We start from the raw sequence: 22,695 nt of genomic DNA, 5'->3' as shown, positions 1-22,695 counted from the left end.
CCTCCATACAAAGGTGGGGGTATAACATTTTATGGCAAAAACATAGATTTTAGCACTTTTAAGTACGAATTACCGAAAACAGATCATATCGCTCTCCTAACCACCAACAGTTACCAATGTACCAATGATGTAATCGATGTTATCATTTGTCAGATTCAGTAATGATTTTTTAGTTAAATCCATATTTATCCATAAAATAATTTTTTTTCTATAGGGTAAGTGTACCATTAGTCGGCACTTTTAGGATTTTCGATTTTTCAATCTTTCAAAATATTATTTTGTATATTTATACCCTACAACACTATGTGTTGGGGGTATTATAAGTTTGATTGGGCCAAAAATTATGTAACACCACGAAATATTGATTTCCCACATAGGAAAGTATATATGGATCTTCCTATCTCGCCGAACTGAGTCGATCTAGCTATGTATGTCCGTCCGTCCGTCTGTCCATGTTAATTTGTAATCACTCTACAGGTCGCAATTATGGCCCGATCTTCACGAAATTTAGAATGGAGGTGGGGCTAGGGTCAGAATAGAACCCTATTTCTTTTGGAGATGATCGCAAAATGTTTAGGGGTGGAAATGGACCAAATACTGAAAAAAATGTCGGATTTTGCAGTAGCTATACAGGTCGCAATTATAGACCAATCGACGGAATTTCGCATGTAGCTAGAGTTTAGGGCGGGGAAGAAGTCAACCAATTTGGGTGGTCATCGGATAATGTTTAGCGGGTAAAGTAGGCCATATCTTTTTTGTTGAAAAAATTCAAAATTTTTCATTAAACCGCGAATATTTTAAATCCCGGCGAAATCACAAAGCCTTGACAAGGTTACTTCTGATCTTTACATTGATGTTAAGATCCAAAAAATCGAATATATAGCAAATACATGTGATATATATGTCTATCAAAGAGGATATGCTTGAAAGATCTCATATATGTCGAGAACGGCTGAACTGATTTCGACAGTTCTCATTAATTCAGAATGGCCTCTTGGCAGGAAAGAAAAAACGTCTCAAAAATCGCATAAAAATATCTCTTTAAAGATGAAAATATTGATTTTGTAATATTTTCTCATATTTTTTCAATTTTGTCATATTTTTGGCATATTTTCATTTTGAATTAAACATTTGGTAATATTTCTAAGCTAACAAAACTAAGTAGTTAGGATATCAGGATATCATATACAGATCGCATTTATGGCCCGATCCTTACGAAATTTTGCATGGGGATAAGATGAGGGTCAGAATAGAAGCCTACTCTTTTTGGAGATGATCGCCATTTATTTAGGGGTTGAAATGGACCAAAAAACTGCAAAATTGTCAGGAGGTCGTAATTATCGCCCGATCCTCACGCACATTTGAATGGGGTTACCGGACATTGCAAAAGCCAAGCAGTTTTGGATGGCCATCCAAAAATATTCAAAATGTAAAGGAGTTTGCCAACTTTTGTAGACAAAATACGAAAATGTCCATTCCAGTGACTTTTCGGAGAATTCACAAATACAGGAAAGACGCACTTCTGACTATTTCGTTAACGCTGATTTCGTTGAAGAATAAGTCAAATGGCGGTATCTATATAGATGCGTTTCAGTCAAAAACAATAATAAATGTTAATCATTTGCCACTTCTGAGAGATTAAAGGTCTTTGGGAAATATTGGTTCCAGATCTAGGAAGACCATTTACGTGCAACATCTACCAATAAATTGGAAATGAGCAAATTAGTTTAAGTTGCTATTATTCGAAAATTAGAGAACGAAACCTGATGGTTTTCTTTTATTATTTGTCACAATATCTTGTGGAATTCTTTCGAGTATCTCGCCTATATAAACTGTATCGTTTATTATAGTGTTGTAGGGTATTCAACGGTCGGCCCCGCTCGACTGTAGCCTTTGCTTACTTGTTTTGTATTATTTTTGAATACTTTTCACAAATTTTGGTGAAATTGGTCAAAATTTATATTTTTCTAGTAATCGACACCCCTGCCGACTACTGGCAAATCTCTTTTTTTCTGTTCCTTATGTTGACGCCACCACTAATTTTTTCTTTACAAACAAACACTATCGCACGCGTTGGAAGACACTCACTGACGAAAACCGTTATTCTCTCGTAATAAATGATGGGAGCTCATAGTTTTTTACAGAAAGAGAGCGGAGAACACTGTTGACGTTCTTTTGCAATTATTTCATTATTTGGTCAATTCTATTCTTAGTTATTTAAGCTTAAATTTCAAAACTGCTGACTACTGGGACATGCCGAACTTAGGCGCACTTACCCTATTTGTTTTTTTATTTTTCCGTTGAGCACCACTGTGTTTAACACAGTTAACTCAAGCAATCACCAATAGATGTCGCCATAATGCATGAAATGAACAACACAACTCACCCCTATGATGCGTACGTGTTGTCCAACAACCCCCAAGAAACACAAACAATTGTTTGTGTCTTTAAAGACACCGTTTTCCAATGAGCAGTTGCAAGTGGTCGAGATAAATAAAACAGCAATTTGTTTTTCTTTTTCCTTTGAATTCAATTTAACACAATAATTTATTATGTTTTAATGTTGATTTGTTTGTTTAATTCATAAATGCATATATTGCAAACATTATTAAATTCATTTAAATTATATATTATTTTTAGTAAATAACTTAATAGCTTAGAACTAGAAAAAATCGTATAGCTAAGTTTACATTGGTAATCTTATTATTAGTGAGGGGGGAGAGTGGTTGGGAGGGGGGTATTCGATTAGTAATAATGACTTTTATTGGGAAACAATTATACAATTATAAAACAAAACATTGACTAATTATTTTTTTTTTACAATTTTATATATTGCATTAGAGTACATATGCATATATATGTATGCATGTATATTGTTTTATGTGATTGTTTGAAGGTTTTTAGTTTTAATTATATAAAATTTGACCTAAATTATTTTTTGTGCAAAGAATTTAATTTTTTTTTGTTTTTATCCATTTTAACAAATTATTTTTCTAATACACTTATTGTTTATAATTATTATTATTTGATATTGCACAATGTCGAAAGAAACGTTTTTTTTTATTATATAAAAATTGACACATTTATAAATGTTTAATTTTTTGTAATTAAGTTTAAACTTTTTTGGCTAATTTTTTTATAATTATTTACAATTTACAATTGAAGAGGGTTTTTTCTTTTGTTATTATGAAAAGGATTTTCGAAATGAAGGGCAAGAAAATCTTTCTCATAATTTCCATAAGAGAAGGATTTATCCGCCATATGTCTCCTTTATTTTTTACCCCTTTTTTCTTAATTTTTTAAATTTATTTTTCCGTAGACTGTTTTGTTTAAAGTTAAACTTAAAATGTTGTTATTGTGTTTTTTTTTTTTGTTTTCTTGGGAAAATAAAAAATATATTTTTTTATTTGCCTATATAAAAACCCCATAAAACTCCACCTTTTTTTTCTGTCGAAAAGTGGCGTTTTTCTTCAGGGGGTTTTTTATACATTAATTTGAGGAACTTTTCATACCATACACTTTTTTTGTTTTTTGTTAAATAAACAAACGATTTTCACAAATTACTATAAAAATTACAATTATTATGAGTTTGAGGAAAGATATAATAGGGATAGAGAAAGAGAAAATGACAGTGTGGTTTATTTTTTTTGTAGATTATAGAAGGAATGGAATACATGGCGAACTTTTTGATTTTTGCAAAAAAGGAATTTCCAAGAAAAAGAATTTATTTTAAATATATATTTTAAAATAGGCGATCTTTAAGGACAATTTTAAAATATCGCTTCTAAACACTTTTTGGGACATACTTTTAGGTTTCTCATGAAAATGTCTAGCTCATTTGTAAAATACATTGCCTACAGTGGTTACACTACATCGAATACATGAATTTAGTTTACAAAGTCTCAACATTTCGTAATTCTCAATTATTGAAAATTCAAAATAAGTCCACCATAAATTTCCACACCTTCAGAGAAATTTTCCTATATACTTCTTATTTACTTAAGTAATTATTTACATTCAAAATATTTTTTTATATTTTTTCGATATTAAATTAATGAGGTATATATTTTTTGTTGAATTATTTACACTTATATTTAATTACACACACGAGTAGGTGAGGGAAATGAATATGTACAAAAATTTGTAGGTATTGGTAGGCTATTCTATGTTTAGATAAATTCTTTAAGTTGATTTTTTGTATTTCGATAAACCCTGTTTGTAGCTTCTTTGAGGGGTTTGCTTTCTTTGTCATTCATCGAAGAGGTATTGGAGGTATTTGGTTTGTATATTTCCTGTTTGGTTTTTTATTTTACTTTGTTCAAAAATATTGCAAAATGTTTTTTTTTATATTTGTAAGAATATTTTATAACAAATAATAGAAAAGTTGGGGGTTAAAAAAATAGAAAAAAATAAAAAATATTTAATTAAAATTGAATAAACAAAAAAAATAATAAAGCGCTAAAATGTAATAAATGATGAATTTAGTAAAAATAAAAAAATGAATAAAAATAAAAATTATAAATTTCAATATTTTTCATTGATTTGATTGAACGTTTAATGTTAAAAATAACTGTAACAATTCGTAGAGAACAGCAGCAAATTTCAGATCTTTAAGCTAAAACAAATAAAACCACAAACATATCACTATCTCCTTAAAATATTAAAATTACGCTCAATATAATGTTACCCAAAATGGCGTTGATACTTTTTAAATAACTTGCAGATCAACGAAAAATTCGGAAAAAAAAATCTATTTTTTGGGTTCCAGTAAATGTCTGTTTCTGTTTCTTCCAACCGAAAGGTGACTTGGATCGATAATTCAAACTCGAAATATGATAATTTTTAAAAAACTTTAAAATGTGCGTGATGTTCCAGATATAGTCGACCAAAGTATTCCATTTTCATATTTCCTCTAATACAGATAAAAATATTGGTATGGCCAAAAATACAAGAAAATCGAACATTTATATCCAATTTGGTGAGGTACCTCTACCTTCTTTATAAAAGATCTAGTATTGATAGAAATATTGAGATGTGCCAAGTCGGAATGAAATCGGATGTTACATTCGCGTTTTATGAGCTGCATGGATATTCAACATTTTGACCCTTTGTGGGAGAGGTACCAGAAGGAGTGGACCGATATATTCCTTCTTCATATCAGACCATGGATTAATAAAGATATTGTGATGTGTGCAATTTGAAGACAATCGGTAGTAATTATATCACATTTTATAAGAATTAAATTTATTCAAAATATTGACCCTTTTTGAAGGAGGTACTTGGTGGAGTAAACCGTTATTGTCCATGTTCGCACCTAGCCCTGATGCAAAATATTAGCATTTGCAAAGTTGAAGCAAAATCAGGTTATCATTTTCCTTTCTGTACAGCAAAATAAAAAAAAAAAATTTTTTTTTTTGAAAAATTCGACTTTTGTGCTGGTACCAGACGCAGTGCACCGATGTTGCCCATCTCCGAACTCAATCTAAGTTTGATAATAATATTACGATATATCAAGTTTGGACCGAATAGATTATCCCTTTAATAGTTATTGTGCGCACCAGAAAGCCATACAGACAGACGGACACACCTAGATCAACTTCAAATGTCCTGAAACGGATTTTTTCCCATGAGACCTGGGGTCAAAATGATTATTTCGATGAGGCTCGTTTTTGGTCGTATGAAATGATATATACCCCCTCTAGGCATATGGCTGAGGGTATAAAGATTGTTGAATAATAATGCTAAAGTCATAAAAGTAGGAAATATAGGGAGTTACCGTTATATTGGGGCCTATACAAAGACATGGACCGGAATATGCAATTTTTGTCATTTTTGGAGCCAGGAATTAAGAAACATCTATGGAAATATTCAAAAATGTTACGACTCGTTTTTGTATTGTTCTGTTCTCTGAGATTTTTTTCAAATTTTTATTTTTTTATTTATTTATTTATTTATTTTTTTTTTTTTTTGAGAAAAATCAGTTTTTATCTTCACTCTCTTGATATTCTCTCATGAGAATGGACTATGTTGCTCCATCGAGAAAGAAGAGAATTGGGATGGAAAGTCCAAGTGAAACAAGACATCTGGAAATTTGTTGTCAGACATTGGATATCGGTCCGCTTGGAAGTCTATTCTACCTTTCAAGGTCGATGCTCTATTATAATTATGTAATTTTACGATTTAGAGAATTCAGACAATTTTCACCGATATATTTTAAATCGCTAAAACTTGTTAACGATGTCGATATGATGTGGAAAGGTGACTATGTCAAGTATGGTATCAAATTGACGAAATTCTATCATTCATAAAAAAAGTAATTTCTAACCTTGAGAATTAGTTTTTTTCTGGCAAATATTAAGGCAAGTTTCTAGGTTATGTTTTATGAAAAGATTTCTGATTTTTTGGAGCTGTAAATTATTTTCTCTGGCGTTAGGACATTCGATGGCGGTCTCTACGCAGTCTATTTTGGGGGGTAACAATTATGAACATTTAAATAAAATTTCAAAAGGAAGATAACATGCAAACGAACAAAAAACGAACGAACATAACAAGCATTCAATATAAGGTGTTTTAAAATGGATATTAATTTGATGGGAATAATAATGGAAAATATTCGATTTCTTGTTTAAAAAAATATTCAAATTTTTTTATAATTTTTTTTTTTTTTTGAGTTTATTTTAATTATTTTTTTATTATAAGTTGTGATAAGAATAATAACGGAAAATGTATGCTCTCTTTTTTAAAGAAAAATTTAAGGCCTTTGAATTTGACATTTGTGCCTTGCAACTAATAAAAAAATATAATAAAAAATATTTTTAAAAATTTTTTGAAACAATATTCTACATATTTTATTAAATCGAGGCTTTTACTCCATTTATTTTTTCTAACAAACATATTTTCTGAAATTAAATATCGATAATCGATATTTTATTAAATTATGGATTCTGCTTCTTTTATATTTCTTTTTTTTTTCACAAAAAAAAGAAATTGTTTTCTGAATGAAAAAACATTGAAAAATGTAAAAGAAACGAAATTTTTATAAATTTTTCAAGAATTTGGTATGAAAATCTTATGCTCTCCTTTGTAAAGAAAGTAAAATATTTTAAATTTCTTGAATATCCTAAACAAAATAATATTATTACTTTTTTGTTGGAGAAAATTCTCAATGTTTCCATAAATGCTGTTGCATTAAAAAAATTAAATATTTTTTTTTAAATATTTTTTTATTATTTTGAAACTCAAGATACCAAACTTTTTTTGATATTTTTTGTAAACATTTGACTTAAATATCAAAAAGAAAATAGTTTCTTGAATAAAAATATAAAAAATTACTGATATTCCAATTATTATTTTTTTTTAATTCAGAATCATATAAAAAATATTATTTTTTTTTCAAAAAGGGAATGAAAGTATTCTTTTTAGAATATTCAAGAAACAAACATAAGTTTAAATTTAATTTAATTTCTTTTTTTTAATTAAAATTTCAATATTTTTATTTAATTTTAATTCATTTATTTGATTTTTTAATGAATGAAATATATTTCTATTTTTTAAGCCATCACTTCCCATATTATTATTATTTTTTTTCAAAATAACCCTCTTACATTTTTTCCCAATTTCAAAATTTTGATAACGAAAGAAATAAAAATAAAAAGAGCACAAGTTTTTTTTTTTTTTGATTCAAATAATTTTCCAATTATTATTTTTTATTTAAAATTCTTGTATTTTTTCCATATTTTCCATTGTTACTTACATCAAATCCACACCTAGTTAATCATCAATTGTAACTAATTTGCTTTTACAAAAAAACAATAATAAGTATAATAATAAAAACAATGTAATTCTTTTTTTTAGTTTATAATCAGAAAGAAACAATTATTATTTTTGCAAATTTTCAAAATATTTTTCAAAAAAATAAAACTTAAAGTTAATTTTGATTGGTTAAGAAAAAAAATTTCTTAAAGAATTTTTTTGATTTAAAAATAAATGTTTACCACACTACAACTTAAACAACTAATTAATAAGTAATAAAAAAAAAATATATATATATATAATTAATAATAAAAAATAATTTTCTTTGTCATATGTGCAATTTTGAAAAAAGGAAAATTAATTTTCTTTGTTTTATGTACAATTCAAATTGGGGGTTGGCTATTTACAAATGCATTTCCTTTTTTGATTGGTTTCGAATATATACAATCTTGAGGCAACGTTCAAATATAAAATAATAATAAAAATAAAAAAATAAAAAATGATAAACTTAAAAATAAAACTTAAATATAAATGGCACTGTTTTGTTAGAAACCAAATTTCGTTTTTGTTGTTGTTCTTTGTACAATTTAAATGTTTTTTCTATGTGCAATTGATTGGTTTTGGTTTGTTTGTTTCAACTTACGTTCTAGGATAAATTGGTTTTTGTTTGTTTTGTTTTCGAGTTGTACTTGGGGATTTCATTTAGTTTTAGACCTGTTTTGAGTTGATGCGTCTTGGGTGCAGGATAATGCAGCATGCGTTTTCATTTTTGCTTGGCAGCACAAAATTTTAGAAATTTTGCCCGGAGCACATTTCCATTTGATGGAGAATGCCTGGAGTTGCTAATTCGAGTTTGGTTACAATCTTTGGGATTTGCGTCATGACTAAGAATTCTTGGAATTGTCTTCGTTGTAAAGGATGAGAATAATGATCGCTTGCTTATTCCATGCGTTCATGTTTGAGCTGTTGTTGGTGTTGCTGTTGGCGCATATACATGGTGGCAGCATCATCCAATTCATCCAAGTCCAAATCATCTTGCATCATGAGCATGGGTTCGGGGCTCTGGGCAGCTGAGGAGGGATTTGAGGCCACTTGATGGCGGGGCGAGTGCATGCTCAAGTCCTCGGGTTCGGTTTGTTCGGGCATATCGCTGGGCACATGCATGATCTGGGGAGGAGGCAAGCGGAAGACACGACGAATATCATTAGCCTTGCGGAAACGCATGGCCTCGGTTTCATCGGTTTGGCTGCCATCCTCAGACAAATCCAAGGGAGCTTCTTCTTCCATGTGGGAAATACCGGCCAAGTGCATGATCGAATGGCTAACCAAGGGCTTGCTGACCTCCATTGATTCTTCGGAGCCATAGAAGGATTTCTGGTCACAGTTCATGATGTTGTAGTCACCGCTCATGGCTGGGCTCAGGGCTGGAGTAATGGGCGATTGCACACCACATTTGTGGTTCATCAAGTGGTGGCGGCGCCTGAACTTCATGTGGCATTTTTCGCATTCGAAGGGCTTCTCGCCATTGTGCACCAGCATGTGGGACTTTAATTGGTTGCTGTCACTGAATTTTCCATCGCAAATTTCACAGGTGTAGGGCTTTTCTCCAGTGTGGACACGCAAATGACGACGCAAGTTAGCCACCTGCACAAACTGGCGATCACAGTGAGAGCAGTGATAGGGCTTCTCGCCGGTGTGCAGGCGCATATGGGTCTTCAAATGGTGATCACGGGTGAAACGCTTGTGGCATTCGGGGCACTCGAAGGGCTTTTCGCCGGTGTGGGTGCGTTCATGGTTTTGCAAGACATGTTTGTAGCCAAAGGAGCGAGAGCAGATTTTGCAGGTAAAGCTCTTGTCACGGGAAGCACCATCCTTGGCACCGGCACCAGCAGGGCTGGACACATCATGGGAGGAGCTGTTGGGCGACGAACCAGATGAGGGTGGTGAAATGGGACCAGGCATATTGTACATATCGCTGACACTCATGGACATTTCCATGCTGGGCGAGATCAAATCCTTTTTGACATTGATTTTGCGGGCCTTCTTGGCGGGCATGTCGCATTGCATGGAGGCTGTGGGCGAGGTCATGCTCAGCGAATGTTTGCCGCTGCTGGGTGTGTTCACATTGATGGGCGAGTGGGGAGAGGCGGGTGGTGAGTGAGGAGCGCCCAAAGCCAGACCGGCAGTGGCGGGATTACCAGCGGCCCAGGATCCAAACAGTGTGGCAGGATGATGTGGGAACAGGGTGGAGGCCAATGTGGACATGGGTAATTGGGCGGCCATAAAGGCAGCAGCTGCTTGGCGATTGGCGGCCAGCAATTGTGTGGGTGAGAGCATGCCAAAGGCAGAGGCTGCGGCAGCTTGTTGTAGACCAGGATACATGGCTGTGTTGGCGGAGGTGTTGGCAGACATGGGAGGCGATAGCGATAGTGAGCGATCGACTTCTTCGCGCTGTTGCATGCCAGCTAATGCGGCGGCTAGTGCTAAAAGGAAAAGAGAGAGAGAAAAACAAAAAGTTAGTGATGTTGACAAAATTTTCGAATCCTTTGTTCAAGGATGGGTTTTTTTTTTTGTTAATAACTTTTTTATTTTTTTTAATAATACTTACTTCTTGTTTGTGCGTCCTGTAGCAGCGATATAGCCATGTTATGTGTGTGTGTTTGGGTTTTTTAGCGAATTTTTAATTTCGTGTCAAAAACACGAAATTTTCTTTTTTGGGTTGTTCACAAAATAATCCTTGGGTAAATCCTTGTCTTTTTGTACTTTGTTGTAGTTTTTTGTTAAAAAAAATGTTGTTCACAAATTTTCTTTTTTTGTTTAAACAAAATGAGGTATTTTTCGGTTATGTGAGAGGTATTTCACGTTTGTTTTTTTTTCGTAAATCCGTTTGTGTTTTTTCTTAAGACACTAAAAAAATATTCTTCCTTTTTTTGTTCTTAGATGTCTTCGTCTTGAGGTTTGCTTGAGAAATGATATGCTCTGGAGGCAATCCTTGTATTTTATACACTTTTTTTTTAAAATATCCTTTGCTTGAGTGATGATGTGTGTGAGTGGTGTAAAAATATCCTTTGGTTTATTTTTCTTTTTTGTTGGTTGTTTATAAAATATTACGTTACACTTTTTTTCGAAAATTTTCCTTTTTTATTAAACTTAGTTATTATAAAAATTTGTTTTATGTTTTCTGTGTGAGTGTGCGTTTTGTTGTATTATTTTATAATGTTATGTTGTTTGGTTAATTCTTAGATGATGATGTTCTCTGTTAAAGAAGCAAATCACAACTGATACTTTCACTCTGCTCAGCCAGAGTATATGTACTCTCTGCTCTGTGGCAGTTGGTTATGCTCATTTGCCCTAAGCAACCCTCACACAACAAACCCTTGTTTGCTTTCACCAACTCACACGCACACACACACACAGGCATACACATGGACATGGTAAAAGAAATGCACTCTTCCGTTGCGTTCAGTGGGTTACTCTCAGTAAGTAATGCGTGTACGTGTGTTCACTCTTCTCTCTCTCACACATATTTTGTATGGTACGCTCTCTCTCGTAGTGTGTGTGCCTTTTTTAAAAAGGAAACAGGTAGTTTTTTCACTCATTTCTCTTGTTTTTTTCTCTGTTGGTTGGGTGTTTTTTTGTTGCTGCCTTTCGTGTTCATTCGGCGGCTACCTACCCTTTTTGTTATGTAAATTTGTAACGTCTGGGCAATTGTTGTTGTATTTCTCCTTTTCCGTAGGTGCTGTTGCAATTGTTGTTGTACTTAATCTTAGCGGCTTTACGATTACAAAAAACTAGAGTAGCCTGCTTTAATTTTTTTTATTACACTCATAAAAATGCCTGTAGTAGTTAAAGTCACTTGGCCGCGGTGTTGTTGATTATATGATGGTTTGTTGTTATTGTTGTAATTTTAGATTTCCTTGAAGGGGAAATTACATTTATGTAAATTTATGCGGAATATTATCGTAGCGGAGGATGTTGGATGGAAATTGTCACGTAATATTAGATGCATCATGTGTTTTCAATCTGATAACGAGATTTTTAGAAATCAAAGTAAGATATTTAGTTCGGGGATTGGGCAGAGGAATACAATAAGGGAATAGAGAATTACGAAAAAATTACAATTATATATTAATAATTGTAAAATATGAGTATACAGAGCAAATGCCCTGTACCCTAAATAATTAATAATTTTATAAACAAATCCTGATTTTAAAATTTTTGAATTCAAATCCGAATTTAGAACTCGATGAGTCCTTGAAAATGTGCTGATAGCTTTGCAATATTTTGTTATGATGATTTTTTTTATTTATTTGTTATTTTATTTATTTATTTTTTTGGAAAAGGCAAGAATTGAGGCTATGATTCTCATTCACTTGTAAATATCATTCGATACTAATAGATCTAGTTTCCTACACCAAAGGCGTTTTTTTTTCTTTTGGGGATTTTTCTTAGGGATTTTTTAAAATGTCAATGATTCGAGAGTAGGTTGTGTGGAAAATATTTTTTTGTTTAATTTTTAAGTTTTTAATTTATTTTTTATACCCTCGGTCATATGGCCTACATTTGATGCATCCAAAACGCTCTCTTTGGACCAAATCGGTTTTAGGTTATTTCTGAGTTGATCTTGGCGTGTCTGCCCGTCTGGCTGGTAGGGGCGATAACTCTCAAAGCGAATATTCAATTCGATCCAAAGTTGGTACATCGGTATTTTATTATCAAACTTAGATGGAGATCAGAGATGGACAATATGGATTCCCTCTGTCTGGTACCTTCCCCATAAAAAGTCACAATTTTCACAGAAAATTATTTATCTTATAGAACAAGACAAGATCTTTCAATAATATTTTTATCAGTGCTAAGTCAGGTGTTAATATTGACAATATTGTCCAACCTCATCAAGAACCTCCCACAATTCCTTCTGGTACCTCTCTCACAACGGGTCAAAATTTTTCGAATAATTAAAACTCTCATAAGATTCCAAATAAGCATCCAATTCTCTTGAAACTTGGCAAAAGCCAATACTTCTACCAACACAATTAATAATTACATTCGAAACAAGTCAAACTTCGTGTATATTAACATTTCTATCAATCCTAGATCCAATGGAAATATAGGATATGGCCAGTCCACACTTTCAAATGTCAATTCCGCAATAAATGGTAACAAAATTGTTTAGATTCATTTTTCAAAAATAATAACCAACTAAAATAAAAATTCTCCTAGTATTTATTTTAGATTATAGTTACATAAATAGATAAATTTGATTCTTACTGTTTTTCAAAATAAATAATAAAAACCAATTAAAAATAATTTTCAATAATTTATATTTTAAAGTAATGGTCTTTATAACTTTTAAATTAATTACACTACTCCTAATACTTTTCTTCCATTATTTTTATTTTTGATTACTTTATTTCAGTTTTTATTTTTAATTATTAATTATTAAATATATTTTGTATTTTGGAAATTAATTACACTTCTCCTAATACCTATTTCCATTAATTTCCCCTTTTGAACCATCAATTAAAAAATAAACTCAACAACATTTCCCCTTTTTCCGTTGGCTCTGGCTCTTTAACAGAAATAATTCACTCACTTCCACAACAAGAAATCATTCGTATTCATGCCTTCCCTTTTGATACATCAAACGACAACCAACCAACCAAACATCCATCACAAACCATCAAAGTTCCCCTTTTCTTACTGTTTGCTCCAAACTCAAGACAGCACACGTACAATAAGTGAGTGAGAGTGGTGAATTGTTTTCTTTGTCGTTCCTTATGTTATCATTTAACAACAACAAAACGAATGGCCCATGCTTGAACTTCCGTTTCTTTTTTATCTCAGTGTACGTTAAAATGTATATTTGTATGTAAATATCACACGCACACTACTAATACATTGGAGTCCAGCAGATAGCTCTTCTTCTTTTTCGTCTTCGTCTTTGTGGTGTTGTTGTTGTTACGTGCTCTCAACAGTTATCCCCCATTCATGCATTCATTCATTTGCCGCCTTAAGCAGTTCAAATTCGTTTGACGAGTTTGCTGCTGTTGCTTTCGTTCGTGAAAAGGGCGCACACTCGTTTCGTTGAAATTTTACGATGTGGATGCTCTTCATGAGTTTTATATAAAACACATAATGATGGGTCTTTTACATACAATCACACATATATAAGCAAGCAGTGTCTCTTGTGTTCTTTGAATGTGGGTCCGTTCATACAAAAACAACAACAACAACAATGAGCAAGGCAACACAGAGAGGTTCCCCTTCATTGTTTGCCGTTGACTATTCATCCCCTTTTTTTGGTGGCCACACGAAAGAGTGCCACTTACAAAAGTGTGTGTGGAAGAGTACTGCTCTCTTACTCTTTCCTACAAAACGCAATGATGAGTATTTCCGTTTAACAAAAAACTGAAAAGGGAAGTAATGGGTACGTGAAATTGATGTTATATGTATATATATTGGAGAGGAGTTGAAATGAGTTGAGTGAGAACAACTGAGTGGTTTCCAAAGGAGAAATGGAGTGATTAATGACAACAAATAAAGGGGAAGTATAAATGATTACAGAGGGGAAATGACACAGTAAATAACATATTAAAATAAAATAAAATTAAATGATAAAAAAACGAACATTCTAAATAAAATTATATTTGAATTACTTTTTATTTTAATATTTAATAAGTGGGATAAAATAAGGAAAAGTATAATTATTATGGGAAAATAAATAATTGTTATTAATAATTAAAATTAAATAAAAATGTACATTTAGGAAATAAAATTATATTCCAACCCTTTTTTACACGTTTACTGATCATATCCGTTTTTTATTGGTTGCCAAATTGTGTTACCTATTTTTTAACTTTTTTTAACAAATGACCACAGGTAATAAAAAACTGTGGTCAGTTTTTTATCTATCGTTTTTTTACAATCTCTATGACACTTCCTTGTTTTACCACCCCCGCTAACATAAAAACACCACTAGCAGTTTTTTACCAGCTACCTAACTTCCTAGCTGCATTTTTTACCAAAACGTCTAGTTTTTTTTACAATTTTATGATCTTCCGTTTGACTTTTTTACCACATGCATTATGAGCTACTTCCTCACACATCTAGTATTGGTGTTGTTGTTGTTTTCATTTTCACCCAGCAGGTCACTTTTTTAGGTAATTATTTTTTAAATGACGAAGAAGAAAAAAAACTAATGCAAGGACATTTGCCTAAGTGTGTGTGTGACCATGTTGTTCGTGTCCTGTAATGTTGTTGTTATTGTTGTTAAAACATTTTTTAGAAAGATAGTCTAGTTAGTATGAGTCTTAGAGAATTGAAGTAGCATTTAGTGGAACATTTAGTTTTCTCTTCTTTTAAGTGAACTATTAATAGATTTGCTATTATTTGGTCATTACTGTTATCAGTGAACTAACCTTTAGACTTGATTAGGGAGTATTTCCAGTTGAGTTATTTAGAGCAGAATGGTTTACCTTCGCTTAGGGAGTCCTGATGATTTTTTAACACAGATCTAGAACCAGAAACGCAGTGGATTTTCTATATTCCAATTTCAACTTATGGATATTTTATTTTCCACTTTCAACCTATTGAAATTTGAAATATTTTTTATGAATTTGTTAGCAATGTTGTAAGATATGCAGAGATAGCACTGCCAAATTTCTTCAATATGAAATAAGAGTTGTTACTTAAAATAAGTACTGGTAGCTTGTTATTCTTTATTTATTTTATTTTATTTATTTTTTTTTTTTTGAAAATTATTAAATCTATTATAAGTCTAATAATGATATTGTTTGACAAAATAAAGGTTTTTGGAGAAAGTATTAAAGCATAAATCTATCAAAAAAATAAGAAGATACTTGAAGTAATAATTATGAAGATAAGTTTTAAATAGTAGCAGAAAAAAGTTTTTGTTATAAAATTGAAAGATCAAATAATAAAATAATATAGGTAAATCTTGCTGAAAATCTCAAAACTAAGAATATGAGAATGACATTTCTATTAAAGTATTAAAAAAAAAATATAAAAAATTATAAAATGTATTAAATCCAAACAGGGTTTATACCACAATATTAGATTTTTTGGCAGGAAGTAGTGAAACAACAATGACAAAGGATATTTCCCATGGACTATTTTTTTTGCCAAACGGACTAAAATTCATATATTTCTGAACAATATCACGTTAAATTTGGAGGCCGTTTTTAATGGAAAAATAATAGAAATATATTTTCAAATGTTTTTAGCCATCTTTACATCCGTCATATTTCAAAGTTTATTTTTCCAATTCTAAATTTTTCTAAATGTAATAATCTTTAAATGTATATAATGTTTTAATTTGACTTTTATATCAATAGAAATTTCAAATTTTTGAGGTTAAAAATGGTAAATTATGTAAAAATAGCAGATTCTTGCAGGTTTTGCAACTGATTTTTCTTTCGCAAAATATTTATTTTTTTTTAATATTTTTTATTTCAAGTTCCAAATTGTCAGTAAAACGCAAAGAGTTTTAAACTCCTGGAAGAATATGGAACTTGGAAACCGTCAAAAGGTTTTTAAGGCCATATGGCCGGAAATCTCGAGGAAAAAAACAAGCTTCATTCTAGCACTTAGCAGGTCTGATCTAAGAATTGATACACAATAGTGTTCCAGACAACTGTAGGCCTATGTGTATATAAGGAAGAGGTAGAGACGATAGAACATCTACTCTCCGGATGTCCCATGTTATTCAGAAGATGGGTGATAAAAAATTTAACGTTCTCCTCAGACATAGGTGCCGTCATCATTTTCAAGTTTTCCAAAAGCATTCCCTGGTCAGGCAGATTACGCTGCTAACTATACCTTTTTCCATAAATTCTTTCTTCTCTTTCTCGCAGTTGTCGAATTCCGGGTAGCTGGACAACCTTAACCCAAACCATTGCTTTACTGGTTGAAAGCTAACATTCTTTTTAATGACCTAGATTTTTTACAAAATGTTTTCTTAATATTCCATACAGGGTAAGGAAATCGACTTTGGAAGAGGAGTAAATACAAACATTTGTACGACAAAAATTAATATATATTTAATCATTTTACTCTAGGAATGCTGCAAAAAACATAAATACTTTATTGAAAATATTTAGATTAACAACACCCACTCTTCTGAAAAATACAGAAATTAAACTTATCTCGAAAATGGTTGAAAATAACATGAGCAAGATGAAGAAGGAATGACGAAGGCTAAGGATAATATATACAAACTCTGCCCATCTTCTTGTCAGTTAAAATAATCCATATTTCACTGTTTTCAGTATTTATTCTTTATGAGTATATCATTCATCTCACAAATTACTTCTAATAATATAACACGTTTCCATTCTAATTTAAAATTTCTCTTAATATTTTATTTTTTAGGAAAAATGTGAAAGTTAGAAGATTTCTGATCAAATTGCATTGTGAGTTTCTGAACAAAAGAAATTTGTATGCTTAATATTATTATATCGACGTCTTGTAGGACCCATTGTAGAAATTTTGTGGAGTATCTTGACTTGTTGCGATCCCGTTTAAAGTGATTTTAAACCATATGTTTTATCTGTAGGACCACCCAGGACAATGTATGCCTAAAATGCATGAGTCCGAAGGAAACTTAATAGTAAAATTAAAAAGGCCGATCTTCTATTCGTATCTCTGCTTTCATAATATACTGGTTTTTTCCTATATTTAATAAAAACAAGTTAAAAAAACATTAAGTTCGGCCGGGCCACACTTTTAATACCCTCCACCTTAGGGTAAAAGAAACATTAGAAGAAATGTGGCAAAACCATTAAAATGCCGAATATCGCGAGGTACCGTTATATGGGGGCTACACCAAAACGTGGACCTATAATTACAATGTTTCGCCACACGAACTAGGACCCATTATGACCCACAAGTACCAATTTTTAGACAAATCAGTGAAAAAATGTGGCAAAAAAAAATTAAAATACCGAATATCGGGAGGTACCTTCATATGGGGGCTATACCAAAACGTGGACCTATACATGCAATGTTTTGCCACACGCTCAGGGACCCATTATGACCTACAAATACCAATTTTCAGATAAATCCGTGGAAAAATGTGGCATAAATCATCAAAATACCCAATATCGGGAGGTACCGTTATATGGGTACTACCCAATACCGTGGACCGATATAACTCATTTTCAATACCAACCATCCTAGACACAATACAAATTGCTCTGCTAAATTTTGGCGCTCTAAGTCAAATAATTTGGGCTGTATCGTGATTTCAACAGACAGACGGACAGACAGACAGACGGACATCGTTAAATCGACTTATAATTTTATGCTGATTATGATTATATATACTTTATGGGGTCTAAGACGAATATTTAAGGATGTTACAAACGGAATGACAAAGTTAATATACCCTCCTTTCCAAGGTGGTGGGTATAAAAATGGACTTTTTTCGCACCGTGAAATTATTGAAACTGACAGTTCTGGCAAGTTCCATGCAAAGCGAAGAAATTGAAAAATAGCCTGATCCTAGCACTCAGCTAGATTTATGGTTTATTCTGAGACTTACAGTGAAATGTTGTGTAAAATGTCTAAATGTTGACATTTTTTGTCTAAAATTAAATTTTGGGTCACTTCCATGCCCGAAAACCTCAATAAAAAATGTGAAATATTCTCGATCCTTTTTTGGCATCCTTCTAAAATTATGTTTTGTTGGAGAATCCGAGCCTTGATTTAACCCCAAAATGGGTTTTAAATAAAAATAATAAATTCCTTGCGTTTAGGTAAGATTTACCCTCTTGACGTCTTGTAGGACCTCCAGTAGAATTTTATGACAAATAATTTTGTAGAATATTTCGACTTGCTGCCACATCGTTTATAGGTATTTTTAACCATATTTCGAAAAATGACCAAAAGGACCCTGTTTGGTGACTCTTTTGGTGAGGTGGGTGGTAATATTTTTAACCGAAAAAACATTTCTTTTGACATTTTCGCCAATTTTGCCTATTAAGGGGGATTTTGACCCAAAATTACAAACTTATAAAAGTAACATTCGAAAACGTGAATGAATGATTATCAGCTTTTACATAAAAATTTCGAAGGTTATTTTCTTAAGGTTTTTTTTTTCTTAGGTATGATAAACCTAGATGTATAGTTTAGTCTGAATCTTATGTTAAAATTTGGTGTGGATTATTTTCTCCCTTGGCACTTTTTGCCTAAAACGAAATTTTATGTTACTTTCAAGCCTCAACTCGAAAAAAAGATGCATCCATGAAAGAAATAGAATATTTTTTCATTCTATTTTTAACATATACATTTCGAAGGTTATTTTCTTAAAAACAATCATACTTAGATATATAGTTTCGTCTGAGACTTATAGTGAAATTTGATGTTCAATATATGCTTCTTTAGCACTTTTTGTGTAATACAAAATTTGAGGTTGCTTTCATGCCTCAAACCGAAAATTAGACAGAAGAAATATCCATGAAAGAAATAAAATATTTTTTAATTAATAAATAAAATTTCTAAGGCATTTTTCTAAAAAAATTATCATACCTTGATGTATAGTTTAGTCTGAGACTTATGTTAAAATTAAGTGTAGTTCATATCCTTTTTTTTGGCGATTTTTGCCTAAAATTAAATTTTATGTTACTTTCAAGCCTGAGCTGGAAAAAAAGACAAAATAAATATCCATGAAAGCGAAGCGAAGGATTTAAAAAAAGTCTAAAACTAGCACATATCCTTCATTATCCTTCATCTTGTCATCTGGATGAGATGTTTGTATCCAAAGACGTGACCAGTGGTAAAAAAAGCTATCGAACAGAATTTTATAAAATTTCATATTTCAATTTCATATTTTTTTAGGTGCTGTAATATTGAAGGGCCCCATTATTGTGTAATTCCCCTAATTTTTTGGTTCAATTTTAAATCATGAATTTTCCATATACTTATACATACTAACAATAAATTTCCAGTTTACCATAATATTTTAATTTTTTTAATATAACAACAAACAACTACTTAATGACTCATTCCAATTTTATTAAAACTAATTGCTTTTCCTAATGAAGTTCCCAAAATAATCTACCACAAAAAAAAAAAAAAAAATACAAAACCAAAACTAAATCCCTCTTATCATCAACGAAAATTAAAAAAAAGAAAATCAAGACATACCCACTTATCAATTTCAAATGCCCATACAGAACTACTACTCTCCTCCTGTTGCTTCTTCGGAAACCAAAAAAAAAAAAAAAAACTCATCGAATAACCACTAAATGCATTACCCTGATTGCAAAATGTTTATCAAAGTTGAGGGGGGAAATTAAAATATTTTCCATTTAAAAAAGGACACCTCTTAACCTTTCTTTAAGAAAATCTCTGAGCCCAACTCCTAAAAAAGGTAACATTAATTGAAAACTAATTGTAAACATGCTTCTGGCATGCGTCACCCCTCAGCAAAAAAAAGTCAAGCATCAAAGACGACACCCAAAAAATGAGTCATAGGGGGTTAAAAAACGCAAACACATCTTCGGAAAAAGAAGTCAAATAAATTATGCAATCCAGGTAAAAAAAAATGGAAATAGCAAAAAAAAAAGGAACGACCAACCAACCAACCCTTTTGGTTTGACAGTTTTTTTCTGTTGCGTAAAACAGCAACAGGAAACCAACTCTTTCTTCGATTTGGCTGTCTTTTGGCTGAGTTTCTTAAATTCTGCCAACAAAATGTGACTTAAATTTTAAGGAAAATCATAAAAAAACGCATAAGCACCAAAACAAGACGGCATGGACTCCCAGGGAAACGAAACGTTTTTGCGTTTTGACTTTTTAATGATTGTTTTATGGTCTCCATGGGTGTCAAGTCACACACACACACACACTCACTCTCTGGCATATAATGAAGCAGAGGACAAACGGACGAACGGACGTACTTCAACAGCCCAAATGTCCTTGTCAGAATTTTTTGAAAAACGACTCCTTTTTAGGTAGTCCCTTGACTGTCACAACGACTACCCTTCCAAAACCCGGCCAGGAAAACAAAAGAATTTTGCATATTCAAGATTCAACGGCCGTGTTCATGACACAGAAACAATAGCCAATGTTATTGTCTTCCTTCGTCTCCGGGCGCGCTCCCTGTGCGTGTGTGTGTCAATGTCTCTTCTGGATTCTATTGTTTCATCTAAAGAGAAAGAAAATTTAGTCCTTTTCTTTCCTCACTTAAAATCTGTTGTGGAAACTGACCGTTACATTTAGCTGACTGGCTGGCTGGCTAGTTGTCTGGCTATTCATTGTTCCAAGACTTTGGTATTTTTGCCAAAGGCAAACCATAAAACTCCTAGACAATAGTTTTAAAGGTAAAGTAGGCATCATCGTGTGACCCTACCGCGCACACACAATTTCGAGTTAGCAAATATTACGTAAAACTTAATCATTTTTCTTAATCTGTTCACGTTTTTTCCTTAGTTTTCCGAAAAATACAAATAATTGTGAAATAGTTTTGTGGACAGACAATGACGCAGGGAACAATGGCAGCGAATGTTGGTTGTTGATGAGTAATATTTCGTAATATTTAGAATTTTTGTCATCGAAGGCGTCTTCGTCAGGATCAGTATTTGAAAGATGGTGCGGGAAAGAGAGATAGAAAGAGAGAAGAAAGGAAAATGTCTCTTTAATTTGAATTTCAAGGGAAATCGATTTTCAGATTTTATGATCCGTTGCATATTTTTCCATTGGAAATTGTTGAAATTTGTTTGGTAATGTTATGTAACCATTGGTTGGATTGAGCGAGAATTTTGTCTGGTATGCTAATTCAGGGCAGGATTGAATATCCTTTCAGAATGGCATTTTTGAACTTTTAAACAAAGAAATGTAACGAATATTTCTGGAAGCACACGAAATAAGGAGTGGGAAAACAAAAATTTGATCTAGAAAATTTCTTCCTTTGACATTTTCCCCAAAAAATTGCCTCTTAAGGGAGATTTTGACCTAAATTAAAATCATATAAAAGTAACATTCGAAAACTTTAATACATAATTTCCAGTTTTTACACATAAATTTCAAAGGCAATTTTCTTAAAAACTATCATACCTAGATATATAGTTTAGTCTGAGACTTATGGTGAAATTTGGTGTAGAATATTTTCTCTTTCAGCACCTTTTGTCTTAAACGAAGTATTATGTTGATTTCATGCCTCAAATCAAAAAAGGAACATTCATGAAAAAAATACATTTTTTCATGCCAATTTTAACATATAAATTTCGAAGGTTATTTTTTTAAAGCTGTCATACCTAGATGTATAGTTTAGTCAGAGACTTAAGTTGAAATTTGGTGTAGAACATTTTCTCTATTGGAACTTTCTGCCTAAAACGAAATATTATGTTGCTTTCATGCCTCAATTTGAAAAACAAAAAAAAAAAAATTACGGAAGAAATATCCATGAAAGAAAGACATTTTTTTATTCCAGTTTTTACATATGAATTTCGAAAGTTATTTTCTTAAAAACTATCATACATAGATATATACATTCGTCTGAGACTTATGTTAAAATTTAGTGCAGAATAATTGCTCTTTTGGCACTTTTTGTGTAATACGAAATTTTAAGCTGCTTTCATGCCTCAACTCGAAAAAAGATACGTCCATGAAAGAAATAGAATATTTTTTCATTCAATTTTTAACATTACATTTCGAAGGATATTTTTTTTTTTAAACTATCACACATAGATATATAGATTCGTCTGAGACTTATCCTGAAATGAAGTGTAGAATATTTGCTCTTTTGGCACTTTTTGTCTAAAAGGAAATTTTATATTGCTTTCGTCCCTCAACGCGAAAAAAAACAAAAGATATATCCATGAAAAAAATAAGAGTTTTTTTCATTTCAATTTTAACATATAAATTTCGAAGGTTATTTTCTTAAAAACTATCATACCTAGATAAATAGTTTCGTCTGAG

General features: G+C 31.8%; 1 protein-coding gene across 1 annotated transcript; it reads right to left on the bottom strand.

Moving 5' to 3' along the window:
* Positions 1-7,680: 7,680 nt before the first annotated feature.
* On the bottom strand, positions 7,681-11,032 carry LOC101887899 (protein krueppel). Its single transcript, XM_005182093.4, has 2 exons — positions 10,361-11,032; positions 7,681-10,235 (listed from the first exon to the last, which is right to left on the bottom strand). The coding sequence occupies exons 1-2, from the start codon at positions 10,395-10,397 to the stop codon at positions 8,692-8,694; spliced, it is 1,581 nt and encodes a 526-aa protein (XP_005182150.2). The 5' UTR covers positions 10,398-11,032; the 3' UTR covers positions 7,681-8,691.
* Positions 11,033-22,695: the final 11,663 nt, after the last annotated feature.

The sequence above is a fragment of the Musca domestica genome, unplaced genomic scaffold, assembly GCF_030504385.1.
Source record: "Musca domestica strain aabys unplaced genomic scaffold, Musca_domestica.polishedcontigs.V.1.1 75, whole genome shotgun sequence".
Taxonomy (NCBI): Eukaryota; Metazoa; Arthropoda; class Insecta; order Diptera; family Muscidae; genus Musca; species Musca domestica.
This window is presented reverse-complemented; position numbering and strand designations above follow the sequence as displayed.